The 24,319-nt window shown below is 37.3% G+C and overlaps 1 protein-coding gene and 1 pseudogene across 1 annotated transcript in view; both read right to left on the minus strand.

Annotated features, from left to right (window-relative positions):
- The window catches only part of ANKRD31 (ankyrin repeat domain 31), a 151,440-nt gene that overhangs the window by 70,001 nt on the left and 57,120 nt on the right, over window positions 1–24,319 (minus strand). The window contains 3 exon segments of the mRNA XM_059173363.1: window positions 743–795; window positions 5,531–5,678; window positions 20,166–20,308. Of these exon segments, the coding sequence (XP_059029346.1) occupies window positions 743–795; window positions 5,531–5,678; window positions 20,166–20,308 (344 nt within the window).
- Window positions 15,391–15,612, minus strand: LOC131831491 (metallothionein-2-like; annotated as a pseudogene).

The following is a 24,319-nucleotide window of genomic DNA, read 5'->3' on the forward strand; positions in this document are numbered from 1 at the left end:
CTAAAACTCATTATGTACATTACTGTGTATTTTCTGCTTCATATTTTAATTTGTTTTTGCCAGTGTTTAGCAGTATCAATCCTAGAAAGCATAATAAAAAAATTTAATTTACTTCATTTTTCCGGGCTTTAAGCAAAATCAAACAAGAATGCTTTAGAAATAATTTCATCTTTTCATTGTTGTATAGACAGAGCTAGATTAAGAGAGTTCTTTCATCTAGTATCTGTGACAGACTATAGGTAGGGCAGCAGAAGTAGGAACTTAAAAACAAGACAGACATCCTCCCAAATTGATCTGCATGAAAAAATCATTGTGGGCTGAAGATTAAAACAGAGAGACCGCTTCCTCTCACTCACCACAACCCAAGTACCAGATGAAGAGTAACTGCCCACCATATAAAATTTGAAGGAATGGATCAACACCTTTGGCTCTTGTACTGTGCTTAGGCCAGAGGAAATTCGACATGGTTGATAAACCTCAAGGTTCCATGAAGAGGAGGACAAAGGAAATGGCTACTGATACATCAGTGTGCCAAGATAAGCTAAATTTACTCAATTGCTTCACAAACTAACAGCCCAGAACCCTCTGATCCTCATGTAATTATTCCAAAGTTTCTTAAAAGCAAAGGTGATGTCACTGTTCCTGATGAATGCTTCAACCATCTTTCTTTCCACTCTGATAATCTATAAAATAAACAGCAGGTTCATTCCATAAACATATTTATTACTAAACAGAGCTATACCTTTTGCTGGTATGTATCCTCTATGTCTAATGGACCGGTACTGTTCTTTTGAGCTATAAACAAAAGGAGAAAATCAGAGAAAATAGCCTCCAATGATCAGACTCTAGATTTCCAAAACCCACCAGTCCTCTGCCATGAAAAAAACAGAGAAATAAGTGAAATTATGCAAACGTTTTCCATTCAAATTGGCACATATAACATTCCTATAATTGATAACTTTCCTATGTTTTAGAAGCCCAATACTATAGGAAAAGCAATATGCTCCAACAAAAACTAAAGACTAGCAATGAACTCACTATTTTAACATTGGCCACAGATATATCCAGATACACAACTGCTACAAACTACTTTAATAAGGCAAAAGATTCTTTTGTAATTAACTGGATTATCATTTCCTAATATGTCAGCTTCTTAAGGTTCTAGTATGAATTAATGCTTCACTCTCTTAAAAGAGAAACATACATGCATGGAAAAGGCTACTCTTGAGAATGTGTAAGACAAAAAAAGATGATCTGAATAAAATATACCTAGGTTGATAATAAAAGTACTTTAGTGTCTCTTTTAAATAGTAGAGATACAATTAGTTACCTATATATGCATTTGGCCACAAAAGATAAAAACCTAGAAACAGTGCCTTGTACATAGGAGGTATTCAATGATTATTTAATAGAAGGAGGAATAAATGAATGAACATCTTAGATGTGATATGTAAAAAATACAAAATTCTTTAAATCCATTATGATCTAGAAATGTAAAAATATTTTAACAGCGATATAAGTGGGAAAAAGAACATTTTATTTCTTGAGAATAATTTTCATGACAGCAATCAAATTATAATGTACATAATGAGGCCTGGCATTCACCTATTCACCTCATGCAGGAGGGCTGACTCATAGAATGTCCTTCAATGGAGCACAGTCTCTGAAGCCTCCTCCTGAGTTTCTATTTCCACTCATTTGCTTAGCAGCTCAGTGACCCTGGGTTAAGTTTCTTAATGCCTCTGCCTCAGCTCCATAAAATGAAAGTATTAACAGTCTTTATCTTATAGAATTGTTACAAGGATTAAATAAGATAATCCATGTAAAAAGTTCAGAAAACTTCCTGGCACAAAGAAAGTACTCCATTATTAATTTTGTTATTATTATTTTTCAAGAGCAAAAAGGACTGTGTGCCTTCTCCTAACTTTGGTTCTTAAATAAAAGAACAGGGGGCACCTAGGTGCTCAGTCAGTTAAGTGTCTATCTTCATCTCAGGCCATGACCCCAGGGTCCTGGGATCAAGTCCTGCATCTGGCTCCCAGCTCAGCGGGAAGACTGCTTCTCCCTCTCCTCTGCTCTTGCTCTCTCTTGTCTCTCTCTCTCTCTCTCAAATAAATACAATCTTAAAAATACAAAAATAAATAAAAGTATTTTAAATAAAAGAGCAGAAACCTTTTTCTGGTTCTACGGAAACCTGCTTCTGGTTCTACAGGAACCACCATTTGGGGCATAATTCCTAAGAGAATCTGGAAGCAAGAGAGGGGCTTTCATCCCTTCTCACTTTGCATCTTTCAACTAACATTTTTTCTTTAATTTTCATCTTATTTTATTCAAATTCAATGAAGTAAATACAGTGTATCATTAGTTTCAGATGTAGAGTACAGTTATTCATCCGTTGTATATAACACCCAGTGCTCATTACATCATGTGCCTTCCTTAATGCCCATCTCAGTTTTCAAAGTCTATATTCCCTAGTATAACCAACTTAAAAAAAAAAAAAAACAGTACACAGATATAAATTCTGAGGTGGTGAATTTTTTTTTTAAAGATTTTATTTATTTATTTGACAGAGAGAAATAACAAGTAGACGGAGAGGCAGGCAGAGAGAGAGAGAGGGAAGCAGGCTCCTTGCTGAGCAGAGAGCCCTATATGGGACTCGATCCCAGGACCCTGAGATCATGACCTGAGCCGAAGGCAGCGGCTTAACCCACTGAGCCACCCAGGTGCCCCTGAGGTGGTGAATTTTAGTGATGTTGCTGTTATTCTTTTCAGTTAGTTAGTAAGTTAGTAAGAAATTGCTTACAATTTCTTACTAACTTATAAAGTTGGTAAGTTAGGAAATTAGTAAGAATGAACTCCTGTTCTATACCAAAGTAGATATATTATATTCTATAACAGAAAAGCACCAAAAATACATTGCATAAGGAAAAGTCTTTTATTCATTAAAAGATCTTCAATTGAAATTTAAAAGCAAATACTCTGATATTCTTTAAGTAAGCTAATTTTTTCATTTATATTAAGTAAGCTGATTATTAACTTAAGAAATATTCAAACCACCCAATGAAGCATAATATAGCCCACCTTGGTAAATTGCCTCCCTAAAGAAGAGTGGGAGCTATCTCCAAAGAAGAAAGGCTTGGGATTCCTTCCATGAATGAAATTCCCTTGGGTAAGTATAGGTCAAAAGTGGGCACTGTTGAACATGAGATTCTAGACTTGGAGAAAGAGCTAAAATGCTGGAGAAAGTACTCTCAGCAGAGCAAAACCATGCATGCTACCATGAAATAGAGAAGTTAAGCAATTAAGCAGATTATCAAAACAAAAATGTATAAATATACATACTTTTGCTTCCAACTGAATATTTGCAATTTTTCATATAGCTTGAAATGTAAATATGAATGCAATAATCTATACAGTTTATATAAATATGAATATAATAATCCATCTCAATGTGCTTTTATAGACCTGGCCTCAAAAAGGTATAGTCTGTCCCTCTTATTTTCTGATGAGATTGGGCTAGAAGGGCAAGAAGTCTTTTGTTCTAAAGAACTATTAATTACCTCTTGGTAGCCTTTAATTATCAGTAATGTTATCTCTTTATTATACAGTAGGGTGTTTTAATCCAAGTCTTGGTCCTTAGTCAACAGTATTCAAACAGTTACCTCTTTAGGGAAAATTTTATTAAAATATAGTTTAATGGAGTGCCTGGGTGGCTCCGTCAGTTGGGCACATTCCTTCAGTTCAGGTCATGATCCCAGGGGCCTGGGTTTGAGCCCCATGCCAGGCTCCTTGCTCAGCAGCGAGTTTGCTTCTCCCTCTCCCTCTGTTCTCCCCTTGTGCTCTCTCTTTCTCTCAAGTAAGTAAATAAAATCTTTAAAAAACATATATAGCTTAATGAAAGTGAATGAGGCACATACACATCTCTTGAAGGTAAAGAATTTGCTTGTTTGTGTTTAAAAGGACTAACACACTATTTATTCGACAAATATTTACTAATGCCTACTGCAGACAAGGCATTTTAGTACTCATCACCACACTAAATAAAGATCCTTTCCTTCATTGAGCTTAGATTCTTGAGGAAAGACTGAAAACAAAAAATAAACTGTCCAATGTGTTAGAAGGTGTTAAGTGCTGTGGGGAAAAGATCAATATAATAGAGTAGGGCAAGAGGGATTGGAATGAGTGTGGCAGTTTGAAAGACATGTTTATAAAATTTTTGATACTACTCCTTTCAAAAGGTGCTTATAACAAATAGAATGTTGCAGAACTGGTTATGTATCACTTCCAAGACTAAGTTACAGAAAGTTTGAAGCTCTGTCTTGGGTGGATTCTCTCTCTTGATCACTTCCTCTGAGCCAGGCTATCAGCAGACCTGTGGAAAAAGCTCATGTAGCAAGCAACTGAAGCCTCCAGCTAGCAAGCAGTGAGGAAATGAGGCCTGCCAAGAACCACTCGAGTGAGCTTGAAAGTAGATTTTCCTGTCCTAGCTGAGCCCCAAGATGACCATCCCTCACTAAGAACTTGCCTGCAACCCATAAGAGACCCTAATCCAGAATGGTTACTCACTTTAAAGGTTTCCAGACTTCTAATCCTCAGAAACTCTGAGAGATAATAAATGTTTGTTGTTTTAAGATGTTAAACTTTGGGTAATTATTGCATAGTGATAAATAACTAATACAGTGAGGGTAGGAAGGAAGCAGTTTGCAGTATTAAATAGGATGGTCTAAGCACCCCCCCCCCCCCGAGAAGATCACATTTGAACTAAGACTTGAAGGATGTGGGGAAGGCCCACCTGAGAAACAGCAAGGAGGCCAGTGTTACTGAAGTCCAGTGACAAAGACAGAGAATGGCAGGAGAAGAAATTAATTAGCGTGGCCAGCTAAAACAGGGGCCTGTAGGCCACTGTAAGGATATTGACATTTCTTCTAGATTAAATGGAGAGCCGCTGCAGGGTTCTGAACAGAAGAATGTTGTGATCTTACCAAAAAATCTAACAGACATGTTAAGGAGAATATAAAGAAAGTGCCATGATGTAAATTCTTCTTATTGACAACCATAAATCGAGTTCTTTTGTAGTTCAATTTTTACCACTGTAATGGATGACAGGGTAAAAAATACAGCCATAAGAAAAGACTGTTTGGGAATAGAAATAGAAATAAACAATCCTGGCCATACTCGTCAAAAAAGATACAGCCAAATACAATTTACATCATATCAGGTTATTCAGCCAAAAAACTGTCAGGGAAAAAAAAAAAAACACAACTTTATAGAAGTTTTCTTAACAGTTTGCAATGCACAGCTAGGGGAAAATTACATTTGATATGATCTCTCTTTGTTCTCTTTGTTCTTTTAGAATCCTTCCATTATGTGTACTTGCGAACAAGTCAGTGTGCTTCATTAAAGGAATGGAACAAGGACACCACTGGTTGGATTTTCTCAAAACTAAGAAGGAAACGAAACTTTCTATAATTCTAAATTCAATCTGTAACTCTCTATGAATATGATAAACAAATATAACAGAACAATTTACCTGATGTAAGGAGATGTTTTTGGTGTTTAGGAATATATTTCTCAAGAAGACGCTTCATACGTGAATCTTTGGCCTCATCCACAGCACATTTTCCACTGTCACTTCTAAGTAACGGATTGGCTCCATTCAAAAGAAGTAACTCTGCCACCTACAGGAAGACTGTTCATGTGAGCATGCCCAGACAATAGGTATATTACTGGACATGTGAGCTAGCACACAATTCTAAGCAATACCTGGTATTTCTTTCAGTGTGGATTTACTTACAACTTTGCCGAATAAAAAAATTAATGTAATTGTTACTGAATCATAACTTGTTGATATACATACTCTTCTCTTACAACAAAAAAGAGAGAAAGAGGGAGAGAAGGAGAGGAAAAAAGAGAGAAAGGGGTAGACCGGGAGAGAGAGGGAGGGAGGAAGGTATTGAAGGAGGAAGGAAAGGTCAGAAATGTAAATATAGTTCAAGTGCTGGTAAATTAGAGATGGCAGATATAAGAAGAATTAGCATTGGGTTCTGTAGTAGAAAACATAAGTTTAACAGGTTCCAGGAGATGGTTATGTCTTCTACCTCTAACTGTGTTGCTGCTGTTCCTCCTCAGAGTATTAGGGAAAAACCATTCAACCCTTAATCTGTTACTGCTCCTCAAGGAACCTCCTCCATGAAGCACTCCCTGATCTCCCATCCATAGTTGCTCTAGAGAAAAATGACCTCTCCCTTCTTTCAGGTACATATTTTACTGTAATGCACAATATATATTGTATTTATCATTGTATTATTTCTTATATATCTGTCTCTTCTATACACTAAGGTTTCTGAGAGTAGGACTACATTTTTCTTCTAAAATTTGTTATTTTTGAATAAGGAGTTAATAAATATAGTTCAAATACAGAAGGCTCAGAAAAGTATACAATGAGAGATAAGTTTCCCTCCTCTACCCTTGTTCTCCAGGCATCCAATTTTCCTAAGCCCTTTTTATAGTTTCTCCTGAATTTTTCCACAACCTAGCCTAACAGGGGTGTGTGTGTGTGTGTGTGTGTACACAGACATATGTATACATATTTTTTGTTATGCAGGTAGTCATATATTATATACATTCCCCTATATTTTGTCTCTGAACAAAGCTTTGAGATTGTACCATATCAGTATAAAATGAACTTCATTATTTTTAGCAGCTAAGTAATAGTCTACTATTGAATGTGCAGTACTTTATTTAACCAGTAGCCTCTTGACAGATGTTTAAGTTGCTTACAAGCTTCTACTACAAATACATGTCTTAATCATCTTTACATCGTTACTGCCTATCTCAGTGTCTGGCATAGAGTAAATATTCAATAAATATTCTTTAATAAAAGAATGCATGTTATCAGGGAGGATGTGGGGAGTATGCTCTAAGTAAACCTACACTAAAAGGAGCCTAAATTTTTATGTTAATCTGGAATGAGAAAAGGGATCTGAATTTCTGTAAATTACATATCCCCTTCAAAGTAAATACATATACGTTCTTCCTTTTATAACAAAGCATACTAGGAGAGAAAAAATCACAATACCACAAAGGGACAATGTAAGCCAGATCCCTTAAACATTATCCAGACTCAGCAATTCTGCTTTTCAAACTATTTTATTATGAGAATTTAATGCTAGATAGGGAAATTGAAAGTAACAGTAGATATAATTAAATCTGTAATCATATATAAGCCAGATGAGGTATAAGAAGATAATGAACTTATGCTAGATCTTCATGCTTTATTCAGAAAAAAAAAAAAAAAAAAGAGTACACAGCTTTCTTTTAGGAAAAGAAGTTTTGGGAGAGAGGAAGGAAGATGGCAGAGAGTAAGGGACACTAGTTTTGTCTAGTCCCTGGAATTCAGCTAGCTAGCTATCAAACCATTCTGAACACTGTGAATTTGACTGGAGATCTAAAAAAAAGAACTGCTATAATACTACAAATAGAAAAGTGACCACATTCTGCATGGTAGGAGGTTCGGAGAAGTGAATCTAGTGATGTATTGGAAAATAAACTGCAAGGGGAGGGAGCCTCCATCAGCTGGATACTGAAAAGTAATAAGCAGTGGAGCACAAAATGGAAACTTTTAGAAGTCTGTTCTGGTGGGGAACGTCCCTGCCTGAAAGGTCCTCGGGCAGTGAAGTGGGGCAGAATCCTAGGTGGGACAGCATGGTCTCAGGATCCCCGAGGTCACAAGCAGACTGGGCATACCTGAGTGCAGCAGAGTTCCCAAATATCAGAGTGGGGAACCCAGCTGCAATCAGTGAGCCCAGGCGTGGGCTTTCAGCTTGGGGTTGCCATAAACTGCAAACCGGCAAGGTCAGGCAACTGCTCTGATCAGGGACCAGCAAGTCTCAGAACCAAGGCAAGAACTCCCTTTCTCCCCCAGAAGGAAGCACGGATGTATGCCACAGGAGTCTACAGGGTTTGGAGACTTGAAACGGGGTCACATGCCTAGATAAAAATGCTCGGTCACAGGCTGGGTGAGCACAGACAGTAGATGGACACCAGGGAGACAGGAGTAATGACTGCTTTTCCTTGAGGATGGGTGCACTGAGGAGTGAGGGGAGTGAGCTTTTGGCTCCAAGGGCCGGAGATTGGGAGACTGCCATTTTCATTCTCATCCTCTAAAGCAGTACAGAAAGCCTTTAGGGTACAAAAGCCACACAGAGCAATCTGTACTGGGTTACTTAGCCTGACCCCTTGGTGCATTTCTGCCCCAGGCAGAGACACCCAAGAATCAGAACAATAGGCCCCTCCCGGAGAAGATCCCGGAGAAGATCAATAAGAACATCCAGCTAAGACCAAGTTTACCCATCAAAGACAACTGTAAAACTCCAGTACTAAGGGAAAGGATATACAGAATTCATGAGGTTTTTTTCTCACAATGCTTTAGTCTTTCTTTCTTTCTTTCTTAAAAGATTTATTTATTTGACAGAGAGAGATCACAAGTATGCAGAGAGGCAGACAGAGAGATAGGAAGGGAAGCAGGCCCCCTGCTGAGCAGAGAGCCCAATGCAGGACTCAATCTCAGGACCCTGAGATCATGACCTGAGCCAAAGGCAGCGGCTTAACCCACTGAGCCACCCAGGCGCCCTGCTTTAGTCTTTCAATTTTAATTTTTCCTCTTTCTTCCATTTCAACTTATTTCTTATTTTATCAACTCTTTTTTAAGTCTTTAAATATTCATTTTTATAGTTACATTCTATCCTCTCATTGTATTTAATTTTATTTTTGTAGGTATATGTTTTTCTTTCTTTACAATTTTGAGATCTAGTTTCTTCTAACAAACAGACCAAAGTACACCTGGGATCTAGTGTATTGCTCTGTTCTGTTCACTTGTCTGATTATATTCACTCCCTCTCTCTTTTTTTCTTTTCCATTTCTGGTCTCCTATGATTTGTTCAGTGTATATTTCTCTGGGGTCATTGTGACTATTAGTATTTTATTCTCTTGTTCATCTAAGCTTCTCTGGACAGAAGGCCAAGATGGAAAAACTCACCACAAAAAAGAGAACAAGAAGCAGTACTGACTGCCAGGGACCCAATTAATATGGATGTAAGTAAGATATAAGAACCAGAGTTCAGAATAATTATTATAAAGATACTAATTATACTTTTAATAAGATGCAACAAAAAATGAAGGCTCTTACTGCTAGGATAAATGAGGCAGAAGAGAGAATGTGTGATACAGAAAACAAAATGATGGAAAATAAAGAAACCAAGAAAAAGAGAGATAAACAACTACTGGATCACAAGGGGAGAATTCGAGAGCGAAGAGATATTATGAAGCAAAACAATATTAGAATAATTGGGGTCCCAGAAGGAGAAGGGGGGGCAGAGGGAATATAGGAATAAATTATAGCAGAGAACTTTTCTAATTTGGGGAAGAAAACAGGCATCAAAACCAGGAGGCACAGAGAAGCCCCCCCTGTCAAAATCAATAAAAATAGGTTAATACCCCATCATTTAATAGTAAAACTTACAAGTCTCAGAGACAAAGAGAAAACCCTGAAAGCAGCTCCAGACAAGAGGTCCTTACCCTACAATAGTAGAAACATAAGCCGAGCAGCAGACCTATCCACAGAGACCTGGCAGGCCAGAAAGGACTGTGATGATATATTCAGGGTGCTAAATGAGAAAAATATGCAGCCAAGAATACTGTATCCACTAAGGTTATTATTCAGAATAGAAGGAAAGATAAAGAGCTTCCAGGACAAACAGAAACTAAAAGAATTTGTGGTCACTAAAACAGCCCTACAAAAAATTTTAAAGGGAATCCTTTAAGTGAAGAGAGAATCCAAAAGTTACAGACCAGAAAAGAACAGAGACAATATACAGAAAGAATGACTTCACTTATATAACACAAAGGCACTAAATTCATATCTGTCAATAGTTACTCTGAATGTAAATGAGCTAAATGGCCCAAACAAAAGATACAGGGTATCAGATTGGATAAAAAAGCAAGACCCATTGATACGCTATCTATAAAAGACTCAATTTAGACCCAAAGACACTCCGGATGGAAAGTGAGAGGGCAGAAAACCATTTATCACACTAATGGATATCAAAAGAAAGCTGGGATAGGAATCCTTATAACATACATAGTAGATTTTAAACCAAGGAAGGTAATGGGAAATGAGGATAGACACTATACAATAATTAAAAGGTCTATCCAACAAGAAGAGCTAATAATTGCACATATTTATGCCCCTAACATGGGAGCAGCCAATTATACAAACAAATTAGTGACAAAATTAAAGAAACACATTGATAATAATACAGTGATAATAGGGGACTTTAATACTCCACTCACAGCAATGGGCACATCATAAAAGCAGAAGATCAACAAGGAAACAAGGGCTTTGAATGACACACTGGACCAGATGGACTTCACAGATATATTCAGAACATTCCATCCCAAAGTAACAGAATACACATTCTTCTCGAGTGCACATGGAACATTCTCCACAAGAGATTACATACTGGGTCACAAATCAAGTCTTAACCAGAACCAAAAGACTGGAATTATTCCCTGCTTATTTTCAGATTATAATGCTTTGAAACTTGAACTCAATGACAAGAGGAAATTTAGAAGGAAATCAAATACATGGAGGTTAAAAAGCATCTACTAAAGAATGAATGGGTCAACCAAGAAATTAAAGAAGAATTTAAAAAAATTAATGGAAACACAACTTTGGGATATAGCAAAGCTGGTCCTAAGAGGGAAGTATACAGCAATACAAGCCTTTCTCAGGAAACAAGAAAGGTCTCAAATACACAACCTAACCTAATAACTAAAGAAGCTGGAGAAAGAACATCAAACAAAGTCTAAATGCATCAGGAGAAAAGAATTAATAAAGATTAGAGCAAAAAATCAATGGAATAGAAACCAAAAGAACAGCAGAACAGATCAATAAAACTAGGGGCTGGTTCTCTGAAAAAAATTAATAAAATCGATAAACCTCTGGCCATACTTCTCAAAAAAATGGAAGGACCCAAATAAATAAAATCATGAATGAAAGAGGAGAGATCACAAGAAACACTGAAGAAATACAAACAATTATAAGACACATATTATAAGCAACTATATGTCAACAAATTAGCAATCTGGAAGAAATGGATATGTTCTAGAGACATATAAACTACCAACACTGAACTAGGAAGAAATAGAAAACCTGAACAGACCCATAACCATCAAGGAAATTCAGGCAGTAATCAAAAACTCCCAGAAAACAAGAGTCCAGGGCCAGATGACTTCCCAGGGGAATTTTACCAAACATTTAAAGAGTAATTAACACCTACTCTTCTGAAGCTGTTTCAAAAAACAGAAACAGAAGGAAACAAACTCATTCTATGAGGCCAGCATTACCTTGATCCCCAAACCAAAAACCCCATCAAAAAGGAGAAATACAGACCAATATCCCTGATGAACATGCATGCAAAAATTCTCACCAAGATACTAGCCAATAGGATCCAACAGTACATTAAAAGGCTTATTACACAACCAAAGAGATTTACTCCTGGGCTGCAAGGGTGTTTCAACATCTACAAATCAATCAATATGATAGACTACATTAATAAAAGAAAGGACAAGAACCATTTGGTCATCTCAATAGATACAGAAAAAGTATTTGACAAAGTACAGTACCCTTTTTTGATTAAAACTTTTCACAGTGTAGGGATAGAGGGAACATACCTCAGTATCATAAAAGCCATCTTTGAAAAGCCCACAGAGAATACCATTCTCAATGGAGAAAAACTGGAAGCTTTTCCCCTAAGGTCAGGACCATGGGAGGGATGTCCACTATCACCACTGTGGTTCAACATTGTACTAGAAGTCCCAGCCTCAGCAATCAGACAACAAAAAGAAATAAAAGGCATCTGAATTGGCAAAGAAGTCAAAGTCTCACTCTTCACAGATGAAATGATACTTTATGTGGAAAACCCCAAAGACTCTACCCCCAAATTGCTAGAACTCATACAGGAATTCAGCAATGTGACAGGATATAAAATCAATGCAAAAAAATCAGCTGCATTTCTATACACTAAGAATGAGTTAGAAAAAGAGAAATTAAGGAACTGATCCCATTTACAATTGCACCCAAAGCCATAAGATAATTAGGAATAAACCTAATGAAAGAGGCAACGGATCTGTACTATCAAAACTACAGAACACTCATGAAAGAAATTGAGGAACACACAAAGAAATGGAAAAATGTTCCATGATTATGGATTGGAAAAACAAATGTTGTTCAAATGTTTATGCCCTAGAGCAATCTACACATTCAATGCACTCCTTATCAAAATACCAATAATATTTTTCACGGAGTGAGAACAAACAATCCTAAAATTTGTATGGAACCAGAAAAGACCCTGAATAGCCAGAGAAATGTTGAAAAAGAAAAGCAAAACTGGGGCACCTGTGTGGCTCAGTGGGTTAAGCCTCTGCCTTCAGCTCAGGGTCCTGGGATCAAGTCCCACATTTGGCTGTCTGCTCAGCAGGGAGCCTGATCCCCCCCCCCCCCACCTCTGCTTGCCCCTCTGCCTACTTGTGATCTCTCTCTGTCAAATAAATAAATAAATAAATAAATGAAATCTTTTAAAAAAGATAAGAAAACAAAAGCTGGTGGCATCACAATTCCGGACTTCAAGCTGTATTACAAAGCTGTAATCATCAAGACAGTATGATACTAGCACAAAAACAGACACACAGATACATGGAACAGAATAGAGAACCTAGAAATGGACCATCAACTCTATGATCGACTAATCTTTGATAAAGCAGGGAAGAATATCTAATGGAAAAAAGACAGTCTCTTTAATAAATGGTGTTGGGAAAATTGGACAGTCACACACAGAATGAAACCTGGCCATTTTCTTATACCACACACAAAAATAAACTCAAAATGGATGAAAGACCTCAGTGTGAGACAGGAATCCATCAAAATCCAAGAGGAGAGCACAGGCAGCAATATCTTTGACGTCTGCCACATTAAGTTCTCACTAGACATGTCTCCAAAGGCAAGGGAAACAAAGGCAAAAAATGAACTATTGGGAGTTCATCAAGATAAAAAGCTTTTTCACAGCAAAGGAAACAGTTGACAAAACCAAAAGAAAACCCAGAGAAGGGGGGAAGATATTTGCAAATGTCTTATCAGATAAAGGGCTAGTATCCAAGACCTATAAAGCATTTATCAAATCCAATACCCAAAGAACAAATAATCTAATCAACAAATGCGCAGAAAACATAAACAGACATTCCTCCCAAGAAGACTTACAAATGGCCAAAAGACATACGAAAAAATGCTCAACATCACTTGGCATCAGGTAAATAAAAATCTAAACCACAATGAGGGGTGCCTGGGTGGCTCAGTTGGTTTGGCAGCTGCCTTCAGCTCGGGTCATGATCCTAAGGCCCTGGGATCGAGCCCCATGTCAGGTTCCCTGCTCAGTGGAGAACCGGCTTCTCCCTCTCCCCCTGCCTGCTGTTCTGCCTAATTGTACTCTCTCCATCAAATAAATAAATAAAATCTTAAAAAAAAAAACAAACCATGATGAGATTCCACCTCATACCCGTCAAGAAATGGCAGATGTTGGTGAGGATGGGGGGAAAGGGGAACCCTCTTACACTGCTGGTGGGAATGCAAGCTTGTACAGTCACTCTAGAAAACAATATGGAAGTTCCCCCCAAAAAGTTGAAAATAGAGCTACCTATGACCCAGCAATTGCACTGCTAGGTATTTACCCCAAAGATAAAAATGTAGTAATCCAAAGAGGCATCTGCACCCCAATGTTTATAGCAGCAATGTCCACAAACTAGGGAAAGAGTCCAAATTTCCATCAACAGATAAATGAATCAAGAAGAGGATAGACAGACACACAGACGCATGTGTGTGCGCACGTACACACACACACACACACACAAACACACACACACTGGAATATTACTCAGCTATCAAAAAGAGTGAAATCTTGCCATTTGCAACAATGCAGACATGGAATTAGAGGGTATTACGCCAAATGAAATAAGTAAATCAGAGAGAGTCAATTATCATATGATGTTACTCATATGTGAAATATAAAAAACAAAACAGATGAACATAGAGTAAGGGAGGGAAGGTAAAATAAGATGAAAATATAGAGGGAGACAAACCATAAGAGACTCTTAGAACTCTAGGAAACAAACAGGGTTGCTGGTGGGGAGGTGGATGGGGGAACGGGGTAACTGCTGACCAGCCTTGAGGAGGGCATGTGATGTAATGAACACTGGATGTTATGTACACCTGCTGAATCACTGAACTCTACCTCTGAAACTAATAATAGGCTATATGTGAATTAAATGTTAATTGAATTTAAATTAAAAAATGAATAAACAAAATTTAAAATAACGAAAAGAAGTTTTGTAAGGGAGTTGCCAAAAGGGCTATATTGTTTATCTCTGGAGGTTATGTGTCAATTAATAACCCATATAACATGAGAGTGACTCAGGATCAAGGATCATGAGAAAGAAGACTAGGGGAAGGGAAAAGGCAGGGGCTAGAGCTCTACTTTCCTGAAAATCTGAGTTGGTAATTCCAAGGGAGTAGATACATTATTTTAGCAATCTCTGATTTAGGCAATGGATAATCTGCTTCACCAAATATCCACACTTCCCATTTCCCTCTGCAGTCTTAATTTTATGAATTCTGAAGCCTACTTACATATCCTCTAACTTGAAACATTCTCTTCTCACCAAAAGGCAGTAAATAAATGACTTTTTTTGAGTATTTCCCCATCTATATATATATATATTTTAATATTTATTTGAGAGTGAGAGAGCACAACTGGGAGGGGCTGAAGGAAAAGGAGAAAGAGGCCTAAGCAGACTCTGCACGGAAACAGGGCTTGATCCCACGACTTTGAGATCATGACCTGAGCCAAAACCAAAAGTTGATGCTCACCAACTGTGCCACCCAGGCACCCCTCCCCTCTATTTTAACCTATATTTAGGTTCTATATTAGCTCTACCTATATTAGTTCTATATTAATTGCTACCTAATTATATTAGTTCTATATTAGTTGTGACCTAACAATTTACCCCCAAACATAGTGGCTCAAATAAATAAATATTTATAATCTCACAGTTTCTGTGGGTCAGGAATTTGGGAGCAGCCCAGGTAGGTGGTTTTATATCAGGCTCTATCTCTATCTTCTTTTTTCTTTTCTCTCTCTCTCTCTCTCTCTCTCTCTCTCTCTCTCTCTCTTTTTCAGAGGCACCTAGATGAGGTTACTATCATTCAAATATTTCACAGAAACAGGAATGTAGCAACTGAGTACAGGTAGGACAAGAAAGTTAAAAAATCTGCAAGTATGTTTATGTTGGTCTATTTACATCTGGAACAGGCTCTCCTCCACATGAGGCACAGCAGCTGCACTTGCCTGATGCCTCCTTGCAGATGCAGACCTGGGCACACTTGGCACTACCCAGGGGGCAGCAGGAGCAGCAGCTCTTCTTGCAGAAGGTGCATTTGCACTCTTTGTGTCATCAGGAGACAGAGCAGATGCAGGAGCCCCTGGTGGAGCAGTTGGGGTCCATTTTTGGGCTGAGGTGAGGTTGGAGGTCCAAAGCAGGCAAGGCACAGAGATACTGGTGCAGGTTGGAAGTATGGTCAGTTTCTTATGAGGATGTAGTTAAGAGGATGGCTGAAGATACAATTGTGTAAAAACCTGATTGGGGCTGGAGGTTCTGTTTCCTAAGATGCCTCAGTCACACAGGTATGCGATGGAGACCTCAGTTCATTGCCATGTAGACCTCTCCATAGAACTCCTTAAATGTCCTAATAATATGACATCTGGCCTCTCTTATTTAATGAACCAAAAGAGAGAGAGAAATGAAAGAACATGGAAGAACTACAGTACTTTCAACCTAGCATCAAAAGTCATATACTGTCCCTTCTGACATATCCTAGTTGTTAGAAGCAAGTCACTGACACTCCAGCCCATAATCTTGGGGAAGAGAACCCGGCTCTACCTTCTGAACAGAGTCTGACATGACTTGTTCTTAGTAATGCTTACAGATTCTCAAGTATCACTACATTCTTCTTTTTTTTTCCATTTTTTATTACATTATATTAGTCACCATACAGTACATCATTAGCGTTTGATGTAGTGTTCCATAATTCATTGTTTGTGTATAACACCCAAGTGCTCCATGCAATCCTTGCCCTCCTTAATACTCATCACCAGGCTCACCCATTCCCCCCTCTAAAACCCTCAATTTGTTTTCTGGAGTCCACAGTCTCTCATGGTTCCTCTCCCTCTCTGTTTCCCCCAACCTTTATTTTTCTCTTCCTTCTCCTAATGTCCTCTATGCTATTTCTCCTGTTCCACAAGTAAGTGAAACCATATGATAATTGACTTTCTCTGTTTGACATTTCATTTAGCATAATCTCTTCCAGTCCCATCTATGTTTATGCAAAAGTTGGATATTCATCATTTCTGATGGCTGAGTAATATTCCATTGTGTATATGACCACATCTTCTTTATCCATTTGTCTGTTGAAGAACATCTTGGCTCTTCCATGGTTTGGGTATTGTGGAAATTGCTGCTATGAACATTGGGATGGATGTGACCCTTCTTTTCACTACATTTGTATCTTTGGGGTAAATACCCAGTACTGCATTCTATTCAGGGTAGTTCTATTTTTAATTTTTGAGGAACCTTCGCACTGTTCCAAAGTGGCTGCACCAACTTACATTCCCACAAACAGTGTAAGAGGGTTCCCCTTTCTCCACAACCTTCCCAACATTTGTTGTTTCTTTCCTTGTCAATTTTTGCCATTCTAACTGGTGTAAGGTAGTATCTCAATGGTTTTGGTTTCCCTGATGGCTAATGATGATGAACATTATTTCATGTGTCTGTTAGCCATCTATATGTCTTCTTTGGAGAAGGGTCTGTTCATATCTTCTGCCCATTTTTTGACTTGGTTATTTGTTTTTTTGGGCACTGAGTTTGAGAAGTTCTTCATAGATCTTGGATATCAGCCCTTTGTCTGTCGTGTCACTTGCAAATATCTTCTCCCATTCTGTGGGTTGTCTTTGTTTTGTTGACTGCTTCCTTTGCTGTGCAGAAGCTTTTTACCTGAAGTCCCAGAAGTTCATTTTCACTTTTGTTTCTCTTGCCTCTGGAGACGTGTCTTGAAAGAAGTTGCTGTAGCCAATGTCAAAGAGGTTACTGCCTATGTTCTCCTCTAGGACTTTGACGGATTCCTGTCTCACACTGAGGGCTTTCACCCATAGAGAGTTTATCTTTATGTACGGTGTAAGCAAATGGTTGAGTTTCATTCTTCCATATACAGCTGTCCAATTTTCCCAGCACAATTTATTGAAGAAACTATCTTTTTTCCATTGGATATTTTTTCCTGCTTTGTCGAAGATTAGTTGACCATAGACTTGAGGGTCCATATCTGGGCTCTCTATTCTATCCCATTGACCTATGTGTCTAGTTTTGTGCCAATACCATGCTGTCTTGGTGATCACAGCTTTGTAATATAGCTTGAAATCAGGCAACGAGATGCCCCCAATTTTGTTTTTCTTTTTCAATATTTCCTTGGCAATTTGGGGTCAGATAACTATATTCTTGTCTAAATGTCTCCCTATGTCTAATAATTTTTTCTTGATTTTTCTAAGGAATCAGAATAAGCCAATCATCTATAATTCTCAAATTTCATTTTTTCAATTTAAAAAATGTATTTAACAGTTTTAGTGAGATATAATTCACCCATTTAAAAAATATAATTCAATATTCTTTAGTATATTAAGAGAGTTGTATAACTATAACCACAATCTAATTTTGGAACATTGAGCACAAGCAGGGGGAGCATCAGGCACAGTGAGAAGCAGGTTCCCTGGGAGGCTGATGCAAGACTTGATCCCAGGACCCTGGGATCATAACTGAGCTGAGGGCAGACACCCAACTAACTAAGCCACCCAGGCATCCCCAATTTCAAAACTATTTTAATATCCCCCCAAAGAAACCCTTTAACCATGACCTGTTATTATTCTCCATTCTCTACTCTCTACCTTTCATTCTTAATATTCTTTCTGTCTCTAAAGATTTGGACTTCTGCAAATATTGATGGTTTTTTAATTCTTAAAAAATAGGGTATTATCTTTTAGTATGTCCCATCTCTTAGTATGAAAGTCAATTCCTGTAAGACAATATATATTCAAGTTTCTTCAACTCTGGAATATTTAAGCTCACACTCTCTAGGTGCTGAGTCCAGCATCAGGTTCCCAGGACTTCCCTGTCTGACACCTTAGTCCTGTGACAAGGAAGTCATGGGACAATACAATACTCAGGGTCTATACCATTTTTCTGATAATCTTTGCATCACATAAGAGATTTCCCCAAGGTTAGCCTAGAGACTCATCTGATGCTCTTGTCATCCCTACTCCATCCTCCAAAACAATGTTCTGCCTTACTTTGATTCTTAAGGCTTTGGTTCTTAAGTCAGTCCAGAACTGACCTGGCACTTTGGGAATCTCTCTTGGATTGCATTACATAACTTTCTGGCTCCTCCCAACCCCCAGCTAAATAAAAAGGGAAGGGAAAACAGTGATTTCATCCCATTCCACTGGGTTTTAGCTTTTAATTCTCATGACCATTCTTTCGGCTTCCACTTCTGTCTTGTCATTCTCTTTTCTCCTGCCATTAGTCTGGACATGCCTCAGTGACAGAAGTACATGAGCCCCAAGAATACATAGTTTGGCAAGAGGGAGTGAGACAGGTAGTGCAGAAAAGAGATTCTGGGTCAGAGGCATGTGTCTTTGGTTCTTTTACTTCACTGATGGAGTAGGAGAGGGCTGGCTACATATCTGCAAAGGCCAGAAAGGAGATAGCTGGTTCTAACCCATGAGGCAGAAATTGACTAAAGCCAAGTTACCAGATGGGACAAAAGAACAACTGAGAATGAAAAGAAGAAAAATTAAAGTGCTCAGAGCTTACCTTGTCCAAAGGGCAAAAAAACTCTTGACTAGGATAGGTCAGCTCTGACAAGTTGAACAGCAGATGGGCCATGAGGAGAAGGAAGAATCCTTGGCATGAGGTTTCTCTAATGGAGACCAGCTTTGAAGATGGGGTAAAGGACAGAGAAGGCTCACACTATCACTTGTCCAAGCCTGCATTCTTCTGGCCATTAAATTAAGGCCCAAGCAGAATTCTCTCCCCCCAGCCCTTTCTACAATGTGCAGGGGTGAACACCTACAAGCAAGTGGTGTATTATCAAAAAAGGCAAAACAGCCTAAACTTTACTGAAGTACTATTTCACATTAGAAAGGGATATGCTCTATCTGTTTCTGCCTGTGGCTCCCGGCAGCCATCTCCAACTCTACCTGTCAAGCATTTCTTCTGGAAGTATGTAGAACATAACTTGCTGAGCCCAGATAATTAGCTCCCTTTCCTACTCCAGGAGTCTGAACCCAGAGGAAACTTACAATACCCAAAATAAATAACAGGATATTTTTAGCAAGTGCCTCAGTCCTATAGTGTAGTGCCTAGACCAGAAAAATGTCTAGGAGGCTCAGAGCCTGTATGTGTATTTGCTGGGATCAATCATCTGAAATAAACTGTATGTGCTAGGATCAATCATCTTAACTGCAGCTACTATTAACCAATTTGTATGGAACTATAGTATTTTGATATTTTAACCACTGGTACATCTATGCTAGTATATACTGGCAGATCATTAAACCCAAGAGATTCAGGTTTTATGTGGTCTCTGAAAGTAACAATTAGTGCCCATAAAGCTGGATGCCTCCTATCAGGACTGGACATCACTGTGTAACAATCTACAAGTAAGAAACTTCATGATAAAACCTTTAAAGCACCTTATCAAAGAGTCTTAAAGATGCTTAATTTTAAAAAGATTATGTATAACCAAAACATGATCTGTACTTATGAAAAGTAACATGTTAAATGGCATCTACTATATTAGGAACAACAAATCATCACATAGTACTATTTTATTACATAGTCCGAGTATCCACTAGCAGAATGAACTAAAACTGAATTCCTAAAACTGAAGTTACAGAGATTTTTAATACTTGCAGAATATAGTATTTGCTTTGCAAACAAAAGCATCACAGTACCTTATAATGTCCATTTAAGACAGCATCATGTAGGGGAGTGATCTGGTACATTCCTTTGATATTTACATCTGCTCCACCTTTTAATAGTTCACTTACTGTCTGATAAAATCCTCCCACACTAGCTTCATGAAGTGCTGTCCAACCTATTATACAAGAAGGAAATGGAATTTGTTTATGTTTGCTATCTTAATGTTTAGTGCTTGCCCTTTAAATAAAAACTCTATGTTGTTTCTTTAAAAACATTTTGATTATATGAGACAAGATAATCTTACCATGAAAACAACTTGTATTATCAGATGAATTCAATAAATCTGAGGAACAAATCAAATTCATAGCCCCAAATTAATTGTGAAGAAATATGTAAATAAGTAAATTGTGAAATTCAATTATGAAAAACTCAATTGTGAAAAAATATAGAAAGAAGTAAAAAAAATTTTTTAAAGAAGTAAAATATTTGAAACTATTCCTGCCCTCCTCAGATAAAAAGGCTGTAAAGGAGTCATTATTAGCTCACAGAGAATGCCAGCTGCAGGCTACTTTTCTGCAGAAAAGGTGGGGGGAACTATTTATAGCTCAAGGTACTTCCATTAAAGTAACCTAGCTGGTAGGAATACACAGAAGTCACTTCAAAAACATACATTTCTTTTCTCATTTGTTTTTTGTAAGATTTTATTTATTTATTTGACAGAAACGGAGACAACAGGAGAAGGAACACAAGCAGGGGGAGTAGGAGAGGGAGAGGGGGAGGCAGGCTTCCTACTGAGCAGGGACCCCAGGATTATGACCTGAGCCAAAGGCAGCCACTTAACCAAATGAGCCACCCAGGCATCCCTCTTTTCTCCTTATTTGTGAAAAGCTATTTATAGTAAATTTTTAAAAAAGATTTTATTTATTTATTTGAGAGAGCGTAGAGAGAGGCAGAGTGAGAAGAGAGGGACAAGCAGACACCACACTGAGCACAGAGCCAGATGTGGGGCTTGATCTCAGGACCCTGAGATCATGACCTGAGCTGAAACCAAGAATTGGATGCTTAACTGTCTGAGCCACGCAGGCATCCCTATTTACAGCAATTCTAATACCAACTGTTTTAAGAAAACCAGCCACACAGAAAAGTATCCTTTATCTTTGTTAGCAAGAAACAAAGGTATAAGTTATATTTATTAAATTCTAATAAATCATAGGATTAATGAAAGAAAACCTAAATGCTGCATTTTAAAAGCATATTTCACTAACTCCTTCCAGAACCTTCTCCATAAACCGGGGTTCTTTAACTCAGTACTAACATTTTGGGGTGGATAATTCTTTGTGGTTCTGAGCATTTTATTAGATGCCAATAACACCCCATCCCCATTCCAGTTGTAACAACTAAAAATGATTCCAGTAACTGCCAAATGTCCCCTGAAAGGTGGTATCACTCCAGTTAAGACCCATTGTCATAAAATGTTATGGAAGCAGTTTCTCCTATATTATTAATTAGAAAGCTTTGAGGAAGAAATGAAAAGTATCAAAAATGGTAAATATATAGTTAATACAAGTTTTTTTCCCTATAAATTTCCTTAAAATGCACGTGACTATTTAAATTGAATATTATACACTATATTTTTGTGTTATTTATGTATACAGATGTGTTATATATCTATACATAACACACACAAAAGGGAGACGTGTTCAATGTTTTTACATTTTATAGAAATATTAACACACTAACTCTAAAAAAGACTGAAACATCAAAGACATATATTGCAATCACCAGAGTAACTACTTCAAAATAATGCAAGGACAAAGCGGGGGGAATGTGCACAAGAAACAATTAGTAAAATTGTAGTCCTCAATCCAATCTTTTATATGAAATGAAAATTGATTAATCACCTCAATTAAAAGGCAGAAATTGTCAGAATGGATAAAGAAGCTGCCTTTAAGAAATATGCTGCCTATAAGAAATACATTTTATTGATTAAAGATTTTATTTATTTGAGAAAGAGTAAGAGAAAGAAAGCACGAGAGAGGGAAGGGTCAGAGGGAGAAGCAGACTCCCCGCTGAGCAGGGAGCCTGATGAGGGACTCCAACCCTGGAGTCTGGGATCATGACCTGAACCAAAGGCCTAAGCCACTGAGCCACCCAGGCACCCAAGAAACAAATTTTAAATAAAAAGACATAGATGGGACACCTGGGTAGCTCAGTGGCTTAGGCCTCTGCCTTCTGCTCATGTCATGATCTCAGGGTCCCAGGGTCAAGCCCTGCATCAGGCTCTCTGCTCAATGGGAAGCCTGCTTCCCCCCACCCCCTGCCTGCCTCTCTGCCTACTTGTGATCTCTGTCAGGTAAATAAATAAATAAATATCTTAAAAAAAGACATAGGTTGAAAATAAAAGGATGGTAAAAGACATAGCAAACAGATGAGAAACATAAGGAGGCTAGGATGCCTATACTGATATCATATAAAGTAGCTTCAAGGCAAAGTATATTACTAGAGATAAAGAGAGGTATTTTATAATAATTAAAAGGTCAATTATCAGAAGACATGACAGTTACAACTGTGTATGTACCTAATAATAAAATTTCAAAATACAAGCATAAATGGACAGAATTAAAGGGAGAAACCAACAATCCACAATCACAGTTGTTAATATTTCTATACTCTTCTCATAAAATGATACTCGACTAGACCAAAAAATCCATCAATACAGTCATGATCTGAATATTACCAACCATCTTCATCCAAATGACATTTAGATACAACTGAAGATAGATACAACTATCTAAATGACATTAGATACAACTGAAGAATAAACATTCACGTATACAAGGGATATTAAGCAAGAAGACCACATACTAGGCAACAGGCCACTCTCAATAAATGTAAAAGGATCAAATTCACAGAAAGTATATTCCTTTAACCAAAGGAATGAAGTTAGAAATCAATACCAGAAACATACCCAGACAATCCTCAAATATTTAAAAATTTAACAACTTCCAATATAATCTTGGGGTCAAACAAATAATCATACAAAAATTAAAAGTATTTCAAAGTGAGTGATAATGAAAATATAACATATTAAAATCTGTTGGATGTAACAAAAGCAGTATTTAGAGGGAAATTTAAAGCTTTGAATGACCATAGCAGGGAAAAATGTACAAAAATCTGTGGCCTCATTTTTAAACTTAAGAAGCTAGATAAAGAAAAAAATTAACCCAAAATAAGCAGAGATCAAAAGAAGCAGAAATTAATAGCATTTAATACAGATAAGAGAGAAAAATTTAAAGCCAGATGTTAGTTCTTTGGGGAAAAAAAAAGCAATAAAATTGATAATATTCTAGCTTAAACTACTTTAGGAAGGAAAGAAAAAAAAAGAGAAAGGAAAGAAGGAAGAGAGGAAATGAACAATATCAGGAAAGATAAATATCCCTAAAGATCATAGATATTAAAACAATAATAGGGAGATATTATAAATAACTTTATGACAATAAATTCTATAGCTTAGATAAAAAGGACAAATTCCTTAAGAAAGTACCGCTTAACTAACTGAGCCACTCAGGTGACCCTAAAAAAGTACAGCTTACCAAAACTGACACAAGAACAAACAAACAAAATTAAATTACAGAGAAAGAATTATAGGCTCTCTCTATAGTTTCACTCTAAGTTCTGTCAAACATTTAAGAAAAAACTTCCAGTTTTAAGAAAACTCTTCCAGAAACTAGAAGAGAATACTTCTTAACTCATTTTATGAAGTCTACATAACGTTGATACCAATACCAAAATCATTACAACAAAAATTATGAACCAATATTACCTATGAATATAGGTTACATAAATATCCTTAACAAAATATTAGCAAATCCTGATCCCAAACCAGACAAAATCATTACAACAACAAAAAATTACAGACTAGTATGACTCATGATCATACATGCAAAGATCCTTAACAAAATAGTAGCATAATGTATCTAACAATATATGATTTATTATGACCCAGGATCCATTCCTGATAAAAAACACTCAAGAAATTAGGAATGGATTCCTCAATATAAAGAGCAGCTATAAAACCTACAGCTAACCTCATGATTAATGGTGAAATACTACCAGAAATAGTGAAAAATACCAGAGAAATATCAGAACAATAGTGGCTTCTAGAGAGTGGGGATGGGGAATGACT

This window comes from Mustela lutreola, chromosome 5, assembly GCF_030435805.1.
Source record: "Mustela lutreola isolate mMusLut2 chromosome 5, mMusLut2.pri, whole genome shotgun sequence".
Classification (NCBI taxonomy): Eukaryota; Metazoa; Chordata; class Mammalia; order Carnivora; family Mustelidae; genus Mustela; species Mustela lutreola.